The 21283-nt window shown below is 46.8% G+C and overlaps 1 protein-coding gene across 1 annotated transcript in view; it reads right to left on the bottom strand.

Moving 5' to 3' along the window:
- The window catches only part of NFX1 (nuclear transcription factor, X-box binding 1), a 94340-nt gene that overhangs the window by 45912 nt on the left and 27145 nt on the right, over positions 1–21283 (bottom strand). Inside the window, exons 4-7 of the mRNA XM_066579225.1 lie at positions 8411–8488; positions 7838–7943; positions 7159–7230; positions 4834–4973 (exon numbers count right to left, since the gene is read on the bottom strand). Of these exons, the coding sequence (XP_066435322.1) occupies positions 4834–4973; positions 7159–7230; positions 7838–7943; positions 8411–8488 (396 nt within the window). The remainder of the gene's footprint in view (positions 1–4833; positions 4974–7158; positions 7231–7837; positions 7944–8410; positions 8489–21283) is intronic.

Here is a 21283-nt window from a genome sequence, read left to right as displayed (position 1 = left end):
CAATATATTACACAGACGCCCTCTTCCTCCTCATATACCAATATATTACACAGACGCGCTCTTCCTCCTCATATACCAATATATTACACAGACGCCCTCTTCCTCCTCATATACCAATATATTACACAGACGCCCTCTTTCTCCTCATATACCAATATATTACACGGACACCCTCTTCCTCCTCATATACCAATATATTACAGACGCCCTCTTCCTCCTCATATACCAATATATTACACGGACGCCCTCTTCCTCCTCATATACCAATATATTACACAGACGCCCTCTTCCTCCTCATATACCAATATATTACACAGACGACCACTTCCTCCTCATATACCAATATATTACACAGACGCTCTCTTTCTCCTCATATACCAATATATTACACGGACACCCTCTTCCTCCTCATATACCAATATATTACAGACGCCCTCTTCCTCCTCATATACCAATATATTACACAGACGACCTCTTCCTCCTCATATACCAATATATTACACAGACGCCCTCTTTCTCCTCATATACCAATATATTACACAGACGACCTCTTCCTCCTCATTTACCAATATATTACACAGACGACCTCTTCCTCCTCATATACCAATATATTATACAGACACCCTCTTCCTCCTCATATACCAATATATAACACGGAAGCCCTCTTCCTCCTCATATACCAATATATTACACGGACGCCGTCTTCCTCCTCATATACCAATATATTACACAGACGCCCTCTTCCTCCTCATATACCAATATATTACAGACGCCCTCTTCCTCCTCATATACCAATATATTACACAGACGCCCTCTTCCTCCTCATATACCAATATATTACACAAATGCCCTCTTCCTCCTCATATACCAATATATTACACAGACAACCTCTTCCTCCTCATATACCAATATATTACACAGACGACCTCTTCCTCCTCATATCCTAATATATCACACAGATGACCACCTCCTCATATATTAATATATTACACAGACGACCTTTTCCTCCTCATATACTATCACACAGATGACCTCGTCCTCCTCATATACTAACATATTAGTGGGTTTGTGCTGTATCATACGGCCTGAAATCTATAAAAATGGACTTAATTCCCTTTGGAAGCCCGCTCCTGCTTGAAGCTGGCTGATCAGACGAGCCTAAGTTTATACCTGTCACATGCAATACGCAGTCCGTCCCCAGTTGTGGGCATCATGTTATGGAATGGGAGGAGCCAAGTGGACTGATATATAGTCTATGGGGAAAGATTCAGTAGAAGTTGTACTCATTGAAATCCCTGCTCCTTCTGTGCTTAGGAGTCTAGTGGACGGTACTCATCAGTGATTGACAGCCTTCCCTGTATTGGTATACACACAGAGATAGCTGTCAATCACTGATAGGACCGCCCACTGGACTCCTAAGCACAGCAAGAGCAGGGATTTCAATGAACATATAACAAGCTCTACTGAGTCTTTCTCCCCCACCCGTTGAGCTCCTCCTGACCATAGATTATGCATCATCTCCAAGATGACAGGTTTCCTTTAAAGGCAAGCCCGTTACTGCAGTGACACTAAACCAAGAAATACCCTACGACCTCAAGGCCAAAACTGGCTACACCAATGAGATATTTACCACACAGAACCACAAATGTTTACTGTACAGTATATTTCTTCTGTCAACAGGTTCACGAACGTCATTGATCAAACAGAGGAAGCAAGCAGCTACGTATCGACCCTGTGCTCGGGTCTTTATCAGCTTGATATAGACCCGAGCACAGGGTCGATACGTAGCTGCTTGCTTCCTCATGTTATTCTAATAAAGAAGAGGATTTTTAAATGAATGCTGCCTGGTTCTTCTTTTCTGCATTGATGACCAACGGTGGACCCGGGGAGTCGGGACCCTAACTGGGCTACTGCATAGTACCTTGCACCAGCGGTGTGACTGAACTTTTGGAGTGCTGCTGTAACTCTTTTTCTTCCTATTGATCAAACATATAAATGGGTAGGCCGCACTCTCGGTTTTTAGGGCTTGAGCATACTTGCACAGTGTATTATGTATGCAATACACTGTGAATAGACTCCATTGTTTTCAATGGGTTCGTTCACATGAAAAAAAATATGTGGCATGTCCTATTTTGGTGGGTATTACACATTGCAATAGGCCATTGAGGAGAATGGGCCGGCACACTTCTGCAATGACCTGCGTATTCACTGTGCATTTGCGCAACAAATACATGGCCCTCCTGCATTTTTTCCATGTGCACAAAAACCTACAGGAGTGGGCGAAACATGCGGGTGTGGACGATTTTTGTCTTATTAAATAGAAGCAGCTTAATCTCCTCCATTGTGACTACAAGCTTGAAGCTCTGAAGTTTGGAGCCAGCGATAGACTTCATGGTGAAATGATCTGCAGTGAAGCCTTCATGGTGAAATAATCTGCAGTGATAGACTTCCATTTACAAATATAAATTGCTGCTTTAAGGACTACATTTTCCTGAGCTACAAATCGGACAGAATAATCCAAAGTAAAAGGATTATGTACTATAAGAGTGTTCGGCTGCCATGGTAACGCTCCGATAAAGATATAGAAATGGTTACATTATCCAGAAGCATTAACACAATTAACTTATTTAATAGCACTTCTGATATTACATAACTAGTCGTGGTGGAAGCTCCAACTGCATGCTGGAGACAAGAGACACTGTGCACATACAGCGGATGTTAAAGTCTACACACCCCTGTCAAATGGACATGTTTTTGTCCTGTTTTAAAAAAAAAAAAAAAAAGCAGACCAAGATGAATCATTCCATTTATTTCTCCTCCATGTGACCCGTTATCTGTACTATTCCACTGGAAAAGAGACTGAAATCTTATTAGGGTGGGGAAAAAAAAACTAAAATAATGTGGTTGCATAAATCTGCACACCTGTAAAACTAATACCTTGCTGATGGACCCTTTGATGGCATTCAGTCTTTTTGGGTCGGTGTCTATCAGCATGGCATCTTGACTTGGCAATCTTTGCCCATTCTTCCTTGCGAAGCATTCCAAATCTGTCAGATTGGAGGACATCTCATGTGTAGCGCCCTCTTCAGGTCACCCACAGATCTTCGAAAAGGGATTCAGGTGCTCTAATTGGCTATTCCAAAACTTTTTTCTTCTAGTGAAGCCATCCTCTTAGTGATTTGTCGTTCTGCTTTGGGACGTCTGCTGAAAGCGGAAATTCCTCATCATATTCATCTTTTTAGACGAGGCTTGAAGGTTTTGTGCCAAATGGACTGATATTTGAAGGGGCCATAATTCCCTCCACCTTGACTAAGCAGAACAGCCCCCCACATAATGCTGTCCCCTCCATCCTCACTGCAGGTCTGAATTCAATGAATGGCCGATCGCTGCCTGTGATTGGCTGAGCCCTGTGAGCAATCACAGGCAGCACTCAGCAGTCATTCATTGAATGGCTAAGTGCTGCCTGTGATTGGCTGAGCACTTAGCCAATCAGATACAGCTCTTTCAGCAGGCGGGGTTTTTAAATCCCCGCCTGATGAAAGAATTTTAGAGCAGTGCATGGAGAGGACACGGCTACATGCGGCTGAGAGGACAGTATATTTTTTTTTTTTTTACACATGCTATAAATGATTTTCAGGGGAGGGCTTAGATTTAAAGGGGTTGTCCCGCGGCAGCAAGTGGGTCTATACACTTCTGTATGGCCATAATAATGCACTTTGTAATGTACATTGTGCATTAATTATGAGCCATACAGAAGTTATAAAAAGTTTTATACTTACCTGCTCCGTTGCTGGCGTCCTCGTTCCCATGGAGCCGACTAATTTTCGCCCTCCGATGGCCAAATTAGCCGCGCTTGCGCAGTCCGGGTCTTCTGCAGTCTTCTATGGGGCCGCTGGTGTAGAATGCCGGCTCCGTGTAGCTCCGCCCCGTCACGTGCCGATTCCAGCCAATCAGGAGGCTGGAATCGGCAGTGGACCGCACAGAAGAGCTGCGGTCCACGAAGGTAGAAGATCCCGGCGGCCATCTTCAGCGGTAAGTATTGAAGTCACCGGACCGCCGGGATTCAGGTAAGCGCTGTGCGGGTGGTTTTTTTAACCCCTGCATCGGGGTTGTCTCGCGCCGAACGGGGGGGGGGTTTAAAAAAAAAAAAACCCGTTTCGGCGCGGGACATCTCCTTTAAAGCCCTTCCCCGAAAATCACTGTGGGGTTGCCGGGAGCCCATTGCATTCAAGGGGGCCGCCGGCAGCAGCGGCAGTCCCATTGAAAGGAATGGCAGAACGGATTAGTGTCGTATCCATTCATTTCAATGGTGAAACTGGTTTTGACTTACAAGTGTTTTGGATTTAGAGCTTTGTCACGGAACAAATTAAACTGTTAACCTGAGGCACCCCTGTATGGGGGAACCCAGAATCCCTGTAAATAATGGCAGCGGAGTTCTGACTACTAGTTATCAGGAGGTTACATGTGATTGGCTGATTCTGAACACAACTACTCCCTCAAATATAAGAGGGTGTGAACACTTATACAACCACATGATTTTAGTTTAGTTATTTTTATTTTTCAACCCTATAAGGTTTCAGTTTGTTTTCCAGTGGAATCGTACAGATAACGGCTTACGTGGAAATAAATCTGAAAGGATTCATCTCTGTAGGATTTTATACCATGACAAGAACCTGGCATTTTACAGGGGTGTGCAGACTTTATATCCACTGCACATGTAATGCTTATTGGTTCATGATGAGGCTTGAGGTTTTGTAGGTAAATACTCTTACCCCATCCAGTAAATACATCATCATCCATACCCAACACCCACACAACAGTGGAGTTTCCTACCTTGATGTATAATTTGCTGGCACGGCTGGCACTTCCCAGCATGGCAAACCTGATTACAGTTGTGTTCCCCACAGTTCAATGGATTTCCACAAACATTTGCACAGTGCATAGTAGAAGATTGGCCACAGCGAACAGATTGACTGCAAAAAGTAGAAAGTGTTAATCAGAGGGGCGGAAACATAACTGAAAACTGCAAATTTATTAATAGTGTTTGAAAATAATTAATCAGTTCCACACGACCGTATATACGCTTTTTAGCTAAGTCCAAAAATTCAGGCAAAAATCGCGGCCATCTGAGGAATTTGATTCCAAGGTATTCATTCAGATGAGCGAATATTAGCCATGTAAAAGAAACAAAAGATCACGCCGACAAAAATAGAACATCGGCGCCAGTTTTTGGTCGACGATTTTATATGCTGTGTCCAAAGATAGGCCTTGCCCTATCTTAGGCTGAGATACGTTGGAAGCTCCTATAGACATCCATTACTGCCATTAAAGAGTTTGTGCCATGAGTATAAGTTATCTCCATCCACAGAGGACAACTTGTAATCATGGAGGGGGGAGGCTCAGAACTTCTGTCAATCAGCTCAACGGGTCCTGGTGGTCCTACTACAGCCGCACCCTCCTAATTGTTTTCACGGGCCCAAACTGCATGAGGAAGTACTTTTAGTCATGACTATGGCCAAATGCACTCAGGTGGAAATTCCGGGGTGGGATTTCCTGCAGAATTTCCGCCTGTGCCCGCTGCCATAGAATTGCATTAGATAACACAGTCGCGATTTGACCACACGAAAACGGGCCTGGTAAACAAATCGCAGCATGTCCTATTTGTGTGCGAGCCTCGCAGAGAACAGCACAGAAACATCAGTAGTGAAGCGCCAGCTCCGCATATGTGCCAGCTGGGCGGCAGCCGGCACATAGCTGAGAGGGGAGACGCCGAAAGCGGGTGAGTCGCAGTGGTCACTGCAGGGGCTCGGCTCGCATCCCGCTGTGAGAATTCTCGCAGCTGGATCCGACCCGGCTGTCTGCAGGCGGCCTCTGTTTGATTGAGGCAAAGCTGCAACAAGAAGTGACAAATCCTTGTCTAGACAACATGTTGTTGCCAGGTAAGAATCGCTTCGCTGATTGCAGCACAGAGACCCCAGAGAGTGTTTTTATAGTGAATTACGAGCAACTGGCATGTAAGGAGTCCATATGATGTATTAGGTGGTGGCTTCATTATGAAAGTGGCCAAAGAATTTATCTAAATTAAGCCCATTTCTACATTTTGGAGGATTAACTGAAGAGCTTGTAAAGAGTGAGTATGGGAGGAAGGAGACATTTCACAAAAACACTTCTGTTCTAAGAATCAGCAGCCCTATGTTAATTACATTCTCCTATTACTCATTGCACTGTCATATGTCCCTGCCAGGATGCCAAGGGGAACATAAGCACACCCTTACCATATGGCGATATACGGTAGAGATGTACGGTTGGCGAACGCCCTAGATACTGTAAGCAAATCGGCCGTGATAAATATTATTGATGTATAGATATCAAGTAGAATCCAGGACTCTAAAGGCCCATTTAGACACAACGATTATCGCTCAAAAGCAGTATTTGAGCAATAATCGTTGTGTGTAACTGCACTGGCATCATGCACTTTTCTTTAACCAGTCGCTGATCGTCTTTCAGCATGCTGAAAGAACGATCAGCCTTATCAGGAATTCACAGCGGAATACAGCTAATACTATTGTTTCAGCTGTATCCCGCTCCCTGAACACAGGCGGCGTATAAAGAACACAGCAGTCCCCCGGCTCCATGAACAGCCAGGGTATGAAGACCACAACGGTCCAGCCTTGTTCTGCATACCCCGCTCAGAGCGCTCAGCTGCACAACAGCCAGGTGCTCTGAGCAGAGAACAGCTGGATGCAGAAGACAAGTGGCCCCGCTTGTCTTCTGCATCCCCTGCTTAGAGCGTAAGGTGATCGCTCAACGTTTGAGCGATCACCTGCTTAAGAGGAGGCTGGAATCATAGAAACATATAGGCTTGGCTATTATGTAATTATGTAACTCCCATAGAAGTTAATGGGAGACACACAAACAGCATCGTGAGCTACACCGTTTCTGCAACTCCCATTGACTCCTTTTGGGAGTTATGGAATCAGCGTAGTGCAGGACGCCCAGCTATTTCTATCCTCCGGGTCACCACATGCAGGTTGGCCAGAGGGGCAGTGGGTCCCAGAGGTGGAAGCTGTCGGACTTTTATGGTGTATGGCGTAGAGAAGTCTGAAATGGGAATACCCCTTTAAGAACTACTTCCTGTTTTGCAGTTTGCACACTCACCTGGTTCTTCCGCATTCACAGGTTTTTGTAACAAAGGCAGGACAGGAGGGACAAGGTCCTGGATGACACAGGCTGCGTGAAATAAAAATAAGAGTGAAAATATACTCACATGGTTATAAAGAAATGGAGTACAAATACTGAAACATGTGGCCATAAGGGGCTTCACAGGAGCTCTACAGCCCATAGTAAAGCACTTCCACATAGGCGACAACGATATTGCAGCTTTGTTTCAGCGATTTTGAGAATAATCTCACATCGCATCACTGCCGCCCGCGATACAATCGCAAAAGTCAACAGAAGTTTCTAATGTTAAAAATCACATCACATGGAAATTGCAAGTTTGTGACAAGGATATAGAAGGCTCCATAGGGAAACATGGGCTACAAAAAGTAGCACATCGCAGAAACATAGGCATGACGCAATTCTTTTTTTCTCGCAACCTATCCTTGAAAACATCGTTAATGTGAAGGAACCCATTGAAAAGCATGGGCTTCACAAGCATGCGTTTGTAGCGCTGTCGGATTGCCGGGTGGGGTGGGGGGGGGGGGGGACGCACAATTTGTAGCCCGTGTAAAAGCAGCCTTACTCCCATCATCTCCTACATGTTAGTTTAATGATACTTTGCATGAAGTAACAGTGCGGCCATTGCTATGCATGAGCCGGACATAGGAGGTCTTACATGTTGCAGGTATGAGGACAATCAAGGCCGGAGCGCTTCTTCCCACAAAGCTCACCACAACTATGGGGGATTTCATTTCTATTCCATTCCGGGTTGCTGACTTTACCTGAAAAATAAAAAAAGAGAAAAAAAAAATATAGTTTATACTAATGAACAAAACAAAACAATTAATCTTTATTACTCTCCACCCAAGACACGGGGCTGCGAGTATCCCACAGGTGGCACATGGCCTATTATCGCCTATGAGGATGTGTCTAGGAGATAATTCTCACGCGGACTGACTGGCGCTGTGAAAATACAGAAATACATCTTTTTATAAGTATATGTGTGATATATATATATATATATATATATATATATATATACACACACACATATACATATATATATATATATACACACATACACATACACACACACACACACATATATATACACACACACGACCTCTTGTCCACTTCCACAGACAAGAACAGGACAAGCAATGTGCAGAGTCCATGTGTTGTCCAACATAAATTGCGCACGAGGGTTTTGTGCGTAATATGGTTGTGCGAATCCAGTCTTAAAACATACCACAAAAGCAGGTGTAGTTGTTGGGCGCACGAGAGGAGACATTTTGACAGGTGGGACATCTCCAACCGCTATTTCCATCTAGAAGAAAGAATATGAAGCACAAGTAAGCTCGTTAACATTACAGTATGCAAAGGCCCATTTATCTTTAAAGATAATCGCTCAAAAATCACTTAAACGACCATATCAGTGACAGTTATGAGCGATCATCTTTGCATACTTTATAGTAGCTAATTAGCTACTATAGAGCTATGCAGACAGAGCAGGACACCACCGCGGCCACTAATAGAACAATACAGCTGTTCTGCATAAGCAAATAGATGTAATTCTTTTCTCGGCTTACAGCCCGTGCCCCGCTCTGAATTCACAGCAGGACACAGGCACAGAGAATCTTATTAGCGCAGCCGGCTGATAACAGCTGATCGCTCAATTCTAGCAAGCTAGAATTCAGTGACCAGCGACTCGATGGTCACTGATGACGCGGGAAAAGCAGGGGTTTAAAAAATGTTATACAGCCGAGCTTTTCGAGCGGGCTATGGAGAACAGAGCTGGACCGCTGTGTTCTTCATACCCCGCCTGTCATCAGGGAGCAGGATACAGATGAAACAATAGTATCCGCTGTATCCCACTGTGAATCCCTGATAAGGCTCATTGCTGTCTTTCAGCACGCTAAAAGATAACGATGAGCGACGGCCTAACGAAAACTGCACGATGTCAGTCCAGTTACACACAACGATTATCGCTCAAAAGACGTCTTTGAGCGATTTTTGAGCGATAATCATTGTGTCTAAATGGGCCTTAAGTTTTCAGCATTTTCTTCACACCTGCCTAAAACTTTTGCACATTACTGTACACTTTAAAAAAAATCCCAACATCCTGCAGTTTTTAGACGGAGGGTCTTTTTACACAGGACGACTGTATATTCTCCATTATGTGGTACAAGGTGTGCAGTCGTGGGTCCTCGGACCACTTTGCTATCTGTACTTCTACATATACATGGCATTGATCCAACATTAACCAAGTCATCTTGTTAAATATTGGACTACGCAAGAAATGATTTCTGAAAAATTGTTGTGAAGTCTTTCCCTTTTTCCAGATCTTCAGACAGACGATGCCAACCAACCGCGTCACCGGCTCAGCGTCTTACTGATAAAGAGATGAACAGCATGAAGAACACAAACGCCTCCTGTCCGCTAATTAATGTACTAACGACATTACACAGCAAGCCACAAGAAGTCATGTGGAAGCGTGCAGCCTTCATCCGCTCGCTCATCACACGCCGGGCTCATTAATAACTCAGCCGCGGCTCCTGCGGTGAAACGCCTAAGTCAACAGCAGGTGTTACAAGGAGACAGAGCTACCAATAAGGGATGGGAGTGTAGTGCAGGGAGGATAGTCGGCACCCAAATCCTCTACCACCGCTTCTCAATTACACGTATTACAGCCTCAACACCCTTCACAAACTAGATTGGCATCAATAAAAGGGACGCCCGGCCGCGCTGCGCCAACCTGCCACAGACCAAAATAACGCCTAAAACCGGCCGTCCAGCGAGGACAATGTGATCTCTGAGCTCAGAGGATAAGGGAACCGCAGGGAAACGTACTGTTACCCTGCCAAACCATTCAGGTCTAACTATTTGTGGGACATATTGGGGGTCTGGACTAACATTAAAGGTTTCCAATCTCTGCATTTTATTTGCCCAAATAGCAAGACAGTATTTACATAAGGGGATTACATACAAAGCAATTCCTAAAGAAATTCTTATCAGAACTGACCGGGACGGATCTGATCATTAGTACAGGATAGAAGGAATATACCAGCAGCACACTTCTTGTACCCAAGTCAGGGATGGACTTTAAACATGCATAGCCACCTGAAAGATCCTGATCCGACCAGATCCAAGAAATCCAGAATAAAGCAAATATGATGGCAGCATAAACGCTGTTGATCTCCAAAGAGATTTTTCTTTTATTTCTTCCACAAAAAGTTACACAACGTTTCGACTTGCATCTTTGTCAAGTACTTGACAAAGACGCAAGTCGAAATGTTGTGTAACTTTTTGTGGAAGAAATAAAAGAAAAATCTCTTTGGAGATCAACAGCGTTTATGCTGCCATCATATTTGCTTTATTCTGATCATCAGTACAAACGGAGGAACGGCTGCACGTGATTCCCATATGTAAAAGAATGAAGGAAAACTTTAGAGGGGTTGGGTTCCTCATCCTGCAGTTATCCCAGCCCCATATACATCCTCTCCCCTCCCCGCCAATCCCAGCCCCATATACATCCTCTCCCCCCCCCCCGCCAATCCCAGCCCCATATACATCCTCTCCCCCCCCCCCGCCAATCCCAGCCCCATATACATCCTCTCCCCCCCCCCCCCCGCCAATCCCAGCCCCATATACATCCTCTCCCCCCCCCCCCCGCCAATCCCAGCCCCATATACATCCTCTCCCCCCCCACCCCGCCAATCCCAGCCCCATATACATCCTCTCCCCCCCCCCCCCGCCAATCCCAGCCCCATATACATCCTCTCCCCCCCCCCCCCCCCGCCAATCCCAGCCCCATATACATCCTCTCCCCCCCCCCCCGCCAATCCCAGCCCCATATACATCCTCTCCCCCCCCCCCCCGCCAATCCCAGCCCCATATACATCCTCCCCCCCCCGCCAATCCCAGCCCCGTATACATCCTCCCCCCCCCAATTCCAGCCCCGTATACATCCCCCCCCCCCAATCCCAGCCCCGTATACATCCTCCCCCAATCCCAGCCCCGTATACATCCTCCCCCAATCCCAGCCCCGTATACATCCTCCCCCAATCCCAGCCCCGTATACATCCTCCCCCAATCCCAGCCCCGTATACATCCTCTCCCCAATCCCAGCCCCGTATACATCCCCCCCCAATCCCAGCCCTATACACATCCCTCCCCCAATCCCAGCCCTATACACATCCCCCCCCAATCCCAGCCCTATACACATCCTCTCCCCCCCAATCCCAGCCCCATATACATCCTCTCCCCCCCCAATCCCAGCCCCATATACATCCTCTCCCCCCCCAATCCCAGCCCCATATACATCCTCTCCCCCCCCAATCCCAGCCCCATATACATCCTCTCACCCCCCAATCCCAGCCCCATATACATCCTCTCCCCCCCCAATCCCAGCCCCATATACATCCTCTCCCCTCCCCCACCAATCCCAGCCCCATATACATCCTCTCTCCCCCTCTCAATCCCTGCCCCATATACATCCTCTCCCCCCCTCAATCCCAGCTTCATACACATCCTCTCCCCCCCCAATCCAAGCCCCCATATACATCCTCTCTCCCCCAATCACAGCCCCAGATACATCCTCTCCCCCCAATCACAGCCCCATATACATCCTCTCCCCCCAATCACAGCCCCATATACATCCTCTTCCCCCCAATCACAGCCCCATAATACATCCTCTTCCCCCCCAATCACAGCCCCATATACATCCCCCCCCCAATCACAGCCCCATATACACCCTCTCCCCCCCCCCCCCAAAATCACAGCCCCATATTACACCCTTCCCCCCCCAAATCACAGCCCCAAATACATCCTCTCCCCCCCCCCCATTACAGCCCCAAATACATCCTCCCCCCCCCCATTACAGCCCCAAATACATCCTCCCCCCCCCCCATTACAGCCCCAAATACATTCCTCCCCCCCCCATTACAGCCCGCAAATACATCCTCCCCCCCCCATTACAGCCCGCAAATACATCCTCCCCACCCCCCATTACAGCCCCAAATACATCCTCTCCCCCCCCCCATTACAGCCCCCAAATACATCCTCTCCCCCCCCCCATTACAGCCCCAAATACATCCTCACCCCCCCCCATTACAGCCCCAAATACATCCTCCCCCCCCCCCATTACAGCCCCAAATACATCCTCCACCCCCCCCCATTACAGCCCCAAATACATCCTCCCCCCCCCCATTACAGCCCCAAATACATCCTCCCCCCCCCCCCATTACAGCCCCAAATACATCCTCTCCCCCCCCCATTACAGCCCCAAATACATCCTCTCCCCCCCCCCATTACAGCCCCCAAATAACATCCTCTCCCCCCCCCCCCATTACAGCCCCAAATACATCCTCTCCCCCCCCCCCCCCCATTACAGCCCCAAATACATCCTCCCCCCATTACAGCCCCTAATACATCCTCTCCCCCCCCCCCCATTACAGCCCCAAATACATCCTCTCCCCCCCCCCCATTACAGCCCCAAATACATCCTCTCCCCCCCCCCATTACAGCCCCAAATACATCCTCTCCCCCCCCCCAAATACATCCTCTCCCCCCCCCATTACAGCCCCAAATACATCCTCTCCCCCCCCCATTACAGCCCCAAATACATCCTCTCCCCCCCTCCCCAATCACAGCCCCATATACATCCTCTCGAACCCCCCCCCCCCCAAAATCACAGCCCCAAATACATCCTCCCCCCCCATTACAGCATCAAATACATCCTCTCCCCCCCCCCCCCCCCCCCCAAAATCACAGCCCCATATACATCCTCTCCCCCCTCTAACCACATATACTGTCCTCTTCCTTCTCAATCATCATAGCCACATACTGAAGTCCGAGCACTGGCACGGGACACCATATACTGCATTTGTTATTATTGGGGAAGGAGTTGTCCCGAGAGGTTACAACTTAAACAATCCTTTTAAAGAGAACCTGCCTAAAGTACGAGGTTACAGGGAGTCGGGTGATGTGTATGTGCAAATGTATGTATATAAAAATTTTTTATACTTGGCCCCTCTCGGTTTCCTGCGGTACCAGCAGCTGAGGTCCACACGAAAAACCAACTCTTTTCCGAGTCCCCGATGCGTGCGCTTGTATACATGTCTATGTGCATACAAGACTCGGGGGGGGGGGTTTCAGTGCCAACTTCAGCTGCAGGCACGGCACCGGAAACAGCGGGCAGGGCAGTATACACAATACTGTGACCTCACCCAGCAGCACCGTTAGCTGGTGGTGTTTTAGGCAGGTTCTCCTTAAGGAGAACAATGGACAATTACAGCTGTTTTAACATAAAACTGTGTTTTATGAAGAGAAAGTGGTTTCTGCAATGCAGCATTAAAGGAGGGGTGCGGAGAGTCAGCTGAGGTAATGAGTTTGTTGGGGGAACTTTTCATAATGCATTACGCCCGCTTCTAATCACTCATCTCCATATCAAAACCTATTTCTGTCTTTTTCTCCATTGCTGACAATGGCTCGGCGTGGCAATTGTGAGCCAAGTTGCCATAACAACACTATATCAGAGTAATAAAAACAGGAAGGAAAATGTTCGCACACCGGCAGGGTAGTACATTATCTGCCTCAATGCCCACACCGTATCACTAGTACCCTGTTGTACCGCCTCTAGCTTGGATACAAGATGTGATACGGGCGGGCATTGAGGCTCTAGTACCCTGTTGTACAGTCTCTAGCTTGTATACAAGTTGTGATGCAAGTGGGCATGGAGGCTCTAGTACCCTGTTGTACTGTCTATAGCTTGTATACAAGATGTGATGCAAGTGGGCATGGAGGCTCTAGTACCCTGTAGTATCGTCTCTAGCTTGGATACAAGATGTGATACAGGCAGGCATGGAAGCTCTAGTACCCTGTTGTACCACCTTTAACTTGAATACAAAATGTGATACAGGTGGGCATAGAGGCTCTAGTACCTTGTTGCACCACCTCTAGCTTGGCTACAAAATGTGAAAGAGGCAGGCATGGAGGCATAGAGACCCTGTACGGTATTCTGCATCAATATCTATCCACATATGCTGTAACTGAACCTCTGGTTCGTGCAAAAAGTCTGTAAGCTGTAGAAGTTGGCGTCCCAGCTGATCCCATATATGCTCTATTGGCCAAGTAAGTGTGACAATGTTGTAGGGCTTCCTGTGACCCCCTTGTGTGTGTGGCCGAACATTAATCTGATAGAAGCCAAATTGAGAGGAACACATGTGGCTGCAGGATGTCCTGAACATAGGGTTCACACAGGGCTGATATTCCGCGGTTTTGCCGCGGATTGCCGTTGCATATCCGCACGGCGGCAAAACTGCTGCGTTTGCAGTGCAATGCAGCACAAATGAGTTTTGCAAAAAAGCTGTTCTCACAGGGCGGATTTTTTCCGCACAGCCGCAGTGCAGAAATACAACTGCGGCGCGGTTTTCAAAGATGCAGCATGTCCATTCTTCTGTCTTTTCCGCAGCGCTTTTTTATCCATATACCTCTATGGACGCAGCCAAATCCGCACCAAATATGCGGCAAAAAGTAAAAAAGCGCTCCGGAAAACAACGCTTGCAGATTTTGCCGCAAGAAAATCCGCAAGCCAAAATTAACCTTTGAAGCAGTTTTGCCGCAGAAGCATAAACCACAGCAAATCCGTCCTGTGTGAACCCAGACTTAGGGGTGACCGACTGTCGTATGTGATGACCCCCAGACCATCACCTCAGCAGGGGGCAGTGTTCCGCTTCACAGCGGCGCTCACTCAGAGGTCCCCAGACACAAACAAAAGACATCATCAATGCCAAAACTAAAACTGGATTAAGCGCTGAAAACAACCCGTTCCGCTCCGTAGCATCCAGTGTCATTGTTCACATCATCACTGCAGACGGAGGCGACGGACGGTGGGGTTTGTCAGAGGCCATATATCCCGCAATTTTATAAGAGTTCTGGGTAGCACCTCAAGAGTCCTGAAGAAAACTCTTAATGCTCGAAGCTCTAGAACCAATATTTACAAAGTTCTCGCTGATTTAGTAATATCATTTTTGGAAGTTAGCACCACAGAGATACATTTGTTGATTTTTTTGCCTAATTTGCTAGAACTATTTCTAAAATTAATTGGGAACTCTAGAACTCTTTGGGGTGCATCCAGAACTTATAAAAAAATTAACTTTTTTGAAAGATGGGGTGCTGACTTCACAGAGGTTTCCAAAAGACATGGGGGTGTAATGATGGCACCACCTGTCTCTGGATGGCGGACAACAAAACGGTTGGAGCTGCTGGTGCTTGTTGGACAATCAGACGCTCCTCTCTACTGGTGGTCTGTCGGGCGTCCTGAGCCCGGTCACCTTCTGTGCCCTCACAAATCCTCTGGTTCTAATGGTCGGCTCAGAAACGCAAGATGGAATACCACCTCTGCAGCGCCACCTATTGGCTGGCAGCATTCATACCAATCAGTGTCAGATTCTTTATACGGGGCTTTATAACAATGATTGGGAATTGAAAACCAAGCCAGACTCCAACCAGACAGCTGTTTTGGGGGGCTGCAGGTTTCTGACTTGGCTAGTGGCCCATGATGCGAGTCGGAGGAGTATCGTCACTCTTTAAAGAGACACCTAGAAGAGGAGTGAGGAAAGTTTTGCGGAGAACGACAACCTCTTCTAGGGGCTGGATTTTATATGTTAAATTAATTCTGTGGTTCAGTCTGATTATATCAATACCAAATACATACATATATTTATTTTTAAAGTGCTTTGCTACTTAACCCCTTAGTGACCAAGCCTTTTTGCGCCTTAATGACCAAGCCAAATTTTGCAAATCTGACACGTGTCACTTTAACATAGAATAACTCTGTAAAGGTTTTGCATATCCCAGTGATTCTGACATTGTTTTTTCGCCACATGTTGTACTTCATTTAGGCGGAAAAAAAAGACCGATAGAATTTGTGTTTATTTATTAAAAGCGCCAAAATTGGGAAAATTTTGAACAAATCGTCATTTTTTCGCATTTCCAACTGCAATATCTTAAATATGTGCAAACATAATATAGAAATATTTGCTAAGATATATATGTCCACCCGTTTACTTTATTTTGGGCGCACATTGGAAAAACTTTCGTTTTTTAACCATTTAGGAGACGTACAAATTCAACATTACTTATCAGCATTTTGAGGAACACTTTGTTTTCCTGCACCAAGCCAAGATTGGAAAGGCTCATGAGTGTCAGAATGATAGATACCCCCACAAATGACCCCATTTTAAAAACTACACCCCTTTGTGTATTCACTGAGGAATTAATTCAATTTAGAGGAGAAAAAGTAAAATTTCATATTTTCGCAAATCTGTCATTTTAAAGACATATTTTTTTCCTATAGTTTACATGAAAATGAGGATTTACACCCCAAAATGGATACCCCTGTTTCTCCCGTGTTCAGGAATATACCCATTGTGGCCCTAATGTTATATCTGAGTCCACAACGGGACACAAAATCAAAGGAGTAGTCAGTATCTTTCAAAACAGAAATTTTGCTTGAAGTCCTTTTAGGCCCCATAGCACACATGTAGAGTCCTTGAGCACCCAAAACCATAGAAAACGCCCACAAATGACCCCATTTTGAAAACTAGACCCCTTAAGGAATTTATCTAGGGGTGTACTGCATATTTTGACGCCACAGTTTTTGAATGAATTCAAGCCAAGCAAAAGGAAAAAATTGTGATTTTCGTTTTTTTTGGCAATTGTCATTTTAAAAACTGCTTTTTTTGTACAGCGCACATATGAATGAAGACTTACACCCAAAAATGGATACCCGTTTGTCCCGTGTTCAGAGACATACCCATTGTGGCCCTAATCTTCTGTTTGGAAGCACAACGGGGCCCAAAATGAAAGGAGTAGCCAGTGGCTTTCAGAACATAGATTTTGCTTGATGTCCTTTTAGGCCCCATTGCCCACTGGTAGAGTTCTTGAGAAGCCAAAACCATGGAGAACCCCCACAAAGGACCCCATTTTGAAAACTAGACTCATTAACGAATGTAACTAGGGGTGTACTGCATATTTTGACCCCACAGTTTTTGAATAAATTCAAGCAAAGCAAAAGGAAAAAATTAGGATTTTCGTTTTTTTGGCAATTCTGTCATTTTAAAAAACGCTTTTTTGTACAGCACATATATGAATGAAGACTTGCACCCCAAAATGGATACCCCTGTTTGTACGGTTTTCAGAAACATACCCATTGTGGCCCTAATCTTATGTTTGGATGCACAACGGGGCCCAAAATGAAAGGAGTAATCATTGGTGGCTTTCAGAACATAGATTTTGCTTGAAGTCCTTTTAGGCCCCATTGCCCACTTGTAGAGTTCTTGAGCAGCCAAAACGACAGAGAACCCCCACAAATGACACCATTTTGAAAACTAGACCCCTTTACGAATTTATCGAGGGGTGTACTGCGTATTTTAACCCTACAATTTTTAAATAGATCTAAGCAAAGCAGTAAGAAAAAATTACAATTTTCATTTTTTGAGCTATTGCGTCAATTTAAAAGCAGTTTTTTTGTACAGCACATGAATAAATGAAGACTTTCACCCCAAAATGGATACTCCTGTTTGTCCCGTGTTCAGAAACATACCCATTGTGGCCCTAATATACTTACAGGACACATGGCTAGGCCTATAATGGAGGGAACACCCGTTGGATTTCAGGGTACAACTGAATAAATTCCAGGCCCCATTGCCCACTTGTAGAGCCATTGAGCGGCCAAAACGGAGGAGAACCCCCACAAATGACCCCATTTTGAAAACTAAATAAGCTTGCGGAGGTGCGGCAGTTTCGCACAGAAGGCTCTCAACAAGCTGCTCTTGGAACTGCATGAAGGCGAGCGTTCCCGGGGCTTCTGGTAAATTACGTATTACAGGTAGCGGTCTGAATAACGCCGGGCTCACGGAGGCCCGCAGCGGATCCCATCTGTGAGCCCGGCTGTGACCCTGCGTACGGCCGCGTAATGTACTGCGCATAACTGCCTACTCACACAGGCGGTCATGCGCAGTACATTTTTTTCTGTTTGTATTTCCCGCACAGTCGCTTAGCGATGACGCGGGTACCCGCAGCCCGTATACAACGTAGTTGCGTATGGGCAGCGGGTATATCCACGACCATGGAGCACAATGGGCTCTATGTTGCGGATATCCGCAGTAAAATAGAACCTGCTGCGTTCTCTTTTCTGCGAGTGGATTATGCAATTCCGACCCGCTAATGTGAGCGGAATTGTGTAATCCAATGCGATTGATCTGCGAAATACCGCGGATCAGACGCATGCGGAATCCGTATTTCCTATCCGGTCATGTGAGACCGGCCTAAGGTAGATCACTACCTTTTTATGACGTGACCAGGGACTGCTCAACGAGGCCACCCGTCACTGCTCCAGGCTCTCGGCGACGCAAGGAGATTTTAGATTTCCTGGGCTCCCCGACTCCTGCGCATGTGTCCGGCTTTTTGCCGGCAGTCGCATGTGCAGAATTCGGAAGGTTCATGAAGGAGGATTGCGTCGGGGTTCAAATACGGAGGCCTCTAGTAAAAAGCTTCATCTCCTCTCAACGATCGCATCGGTGAGGGGAGATGAACCTTCAATTTTTTTTTTTTTTACTTTTACGTGATCGCCATTATTGGATAACGGCAAACACATGATCAGGAACCGCTCACCGCGGCCCCCCGTGAAATCTCCAGGCTCTTGGCTACGTTTTGTAGCCAGGAGCAGGGAGAATTTAAATTATCCTGGCAATCCACAACTTTTGCGCATGCGTCCGCCACTTTGGCAACAGGCGTGTGCGCAGAAGCTGGGGTAAGGTCCGCGGATAAATCCGGGGGCCTTATGCAAGTACTTTCATCCTCTCTCACGAATATGATCCGTGAGGGGAGATGAAACGTAAAGCTTTAACTTTTTTTTAAACTTTTTTACACTTTTTTTTTACTTTACATGATCACTGTTATCCATTGGATAACAGTGATCCCATGCTGGGTGACATCCCTCTGCTCCTGGCTACACAGAGGGATTTTGAATTTCCCCGGGCTCGAGCCCCTCTGTGCACGCACCCGACATCAATCATCCGGCGCGCATGCGCAGAAGGGGACTTCAGGTCCCAGGACAGCGGGGAGGACCGAGGTGAGTATTTTCACCTCCCCTCATGGATCCGATCCATGAGGGGAGGTGAAAATTTGCTTTTTTAAAACTTTTTTTTTCACTTTTCCGCGATCGCCGTTATCCATTGGATAACGGTGATCGCGGTATCGGGGACCTACAGGAGCCGGGAGCCAGGAGATTTTAAATCTCCCGCGGCTCCGGGCCTTCTGCGCATGCGGCTGACGGAGTAGCGCACATGCGCAGGCGGCCGGCTTTGGGTCCCGGAGCATCAGGAGAGCGGGGAGCAGTGCAGCGGATGGTCCATCAGGGCAGCTGAATCTAACTTTTTTTCAACCTTTTTTTTAACTTTTATGCAATCGGCACTATCGATTGGATAGCGCCTATCGCATAGCCGGGGGGGGGGGGGGGGGGGGGAATCCCTGCAGCCCGGGTGTACAGCTACCTGCGGGCACCGACAGCATGGAGCTGTCACGTCCAGAGCCCGAGGAGCTTTATTCTCTGCAGGACACATGTTTTTACGTCCTCAGAGAATAAAGCCCACTTGGGCAGGACGTAAAAAGACTATGGGCTGGTCGTTAAGGGGTTAAATCACATCTTGTTAAACATGTTTTTTCCCCTATTGCTGCATTCAATGCCTCCTTTTTTCTGGACAATGGTGCTGTGAGATTTTTTTTGTGTGGAACAAGATGTATTTTTCAATGGCACAATTTAGTGATTCATAGGACTTTTTGAACGCTTTTCATTTCTTCTGAAGGGAGATTGGAAAAATTAGCTATTCTGTCCAATTTTTAATATATATTGTTTTCACGGCATTCACTGTGAAGGTTAAATAATGGACTATTTTTTATGTGGGTCATTAACCCTTTGACGCTCAAGGGCGTAAGTTTACGTCCTGGCAGCGGGGTACTTCCCGCAACAGGGCGTAAACTTATGTCCTGGGGACAGCGCAAGATCATAAGAGATCTCGCGCTATCCAGCAGCCACCTTCTACTGGCCCACCAAAAACTACTAAACCCCGCGGGGAGATCTCATCCCACAGCAAGAACTGTGCTGCCTCATCCCCGCACCCTATTTATTTAAAGATACAGTACCATCACTTCAAACAGTATTAATCATTAGAGATGAGCGAATCTACTTGTTTAGGGCGTTTTTTGCACTAGAGCACCGCTTTTTTCCGAGTAACTGACTACTCGGACGAAAAGATTCGGGGGGCGCCGGGGGTGAGCGGGTGGTTGCAGAGGGGAGGGGGGAGAGAGAGCTCCCCCGTTCCCCACTGCTACCCCCCGCCGCCCCCCCGCATCTTTTTGTCTGAGTAGTCAGTTACTCGGAAAAAGCGGTGCTCGAGTGCGAAAACACCCGAACTGAGTACGCTCGCTCATCTCTATTAATCATCTAGAAGGAATCAGGAAAAAGAGAAGGGACCCCTCTACACATCGCTAGTCTAAGGCTGGGTTCTCACATGCCGGAATCCCAGCGGAGATCTCACGGTTTAGGAGAAGCGAAAAACCGCGAGATTTCTGCTCGGAAAGTGCCGCTTCAAAACCCGCAGCACTTAGCCGCAGGTTTTGGAGTGGCTTGGCTGCACACGTTTCCACTGCAGCCGGCGCAACCATAGAGGAGAGCGCGTCCGCAACGGGGGGGGGGGGGGTATTCCACCCTCTCTGTGCCCCAGCCCTCCCTAGGACGACTGATTGGGGTATACTGGTTACAGATCAGTACGCTAGACGTTCAGTTCTAATGGTATCTGTATAAGAAGATTTTCCTATGGACCAAGTATGCTGATTCTTACCTGCCCAAAATATACCAAAAGGATGTACGTGACATGTTCACAAAACGTATGGAGTAGGAGGCCTTCAGGGTCATTCACATGGGCGTATTTGCACCACATATTATGTACGCAATTACGAGCGCTGCACAGAGAATAGAACCCATTGATTTCATTGGGTTCGTTCACGAGTGTAATATTTTTTTCCCAACGCTGTGTTTAATTGCGTGAAGAAATACGCG

This window comes from Eleutherodactylus coqui, chromosome 9 (genome assembly GCF_035609145.1).
Source record: "Eleutherodactylus coqui strain aEleCoq1 chromosome 9, aEleCoq1.hap1, whole genome shotgun sequence".
NCBI classification, from domain to species: domain Eukaryota; kingdom Metazoa; phylum Chordata; class Amphibia; order Anura; family Eleutherodactylidae; genus Eleutherodactylus; species Eleutherodactylus coqui.
This window is presented reverse-complemented; position numbering and strand designations above follow the sequence as displayed.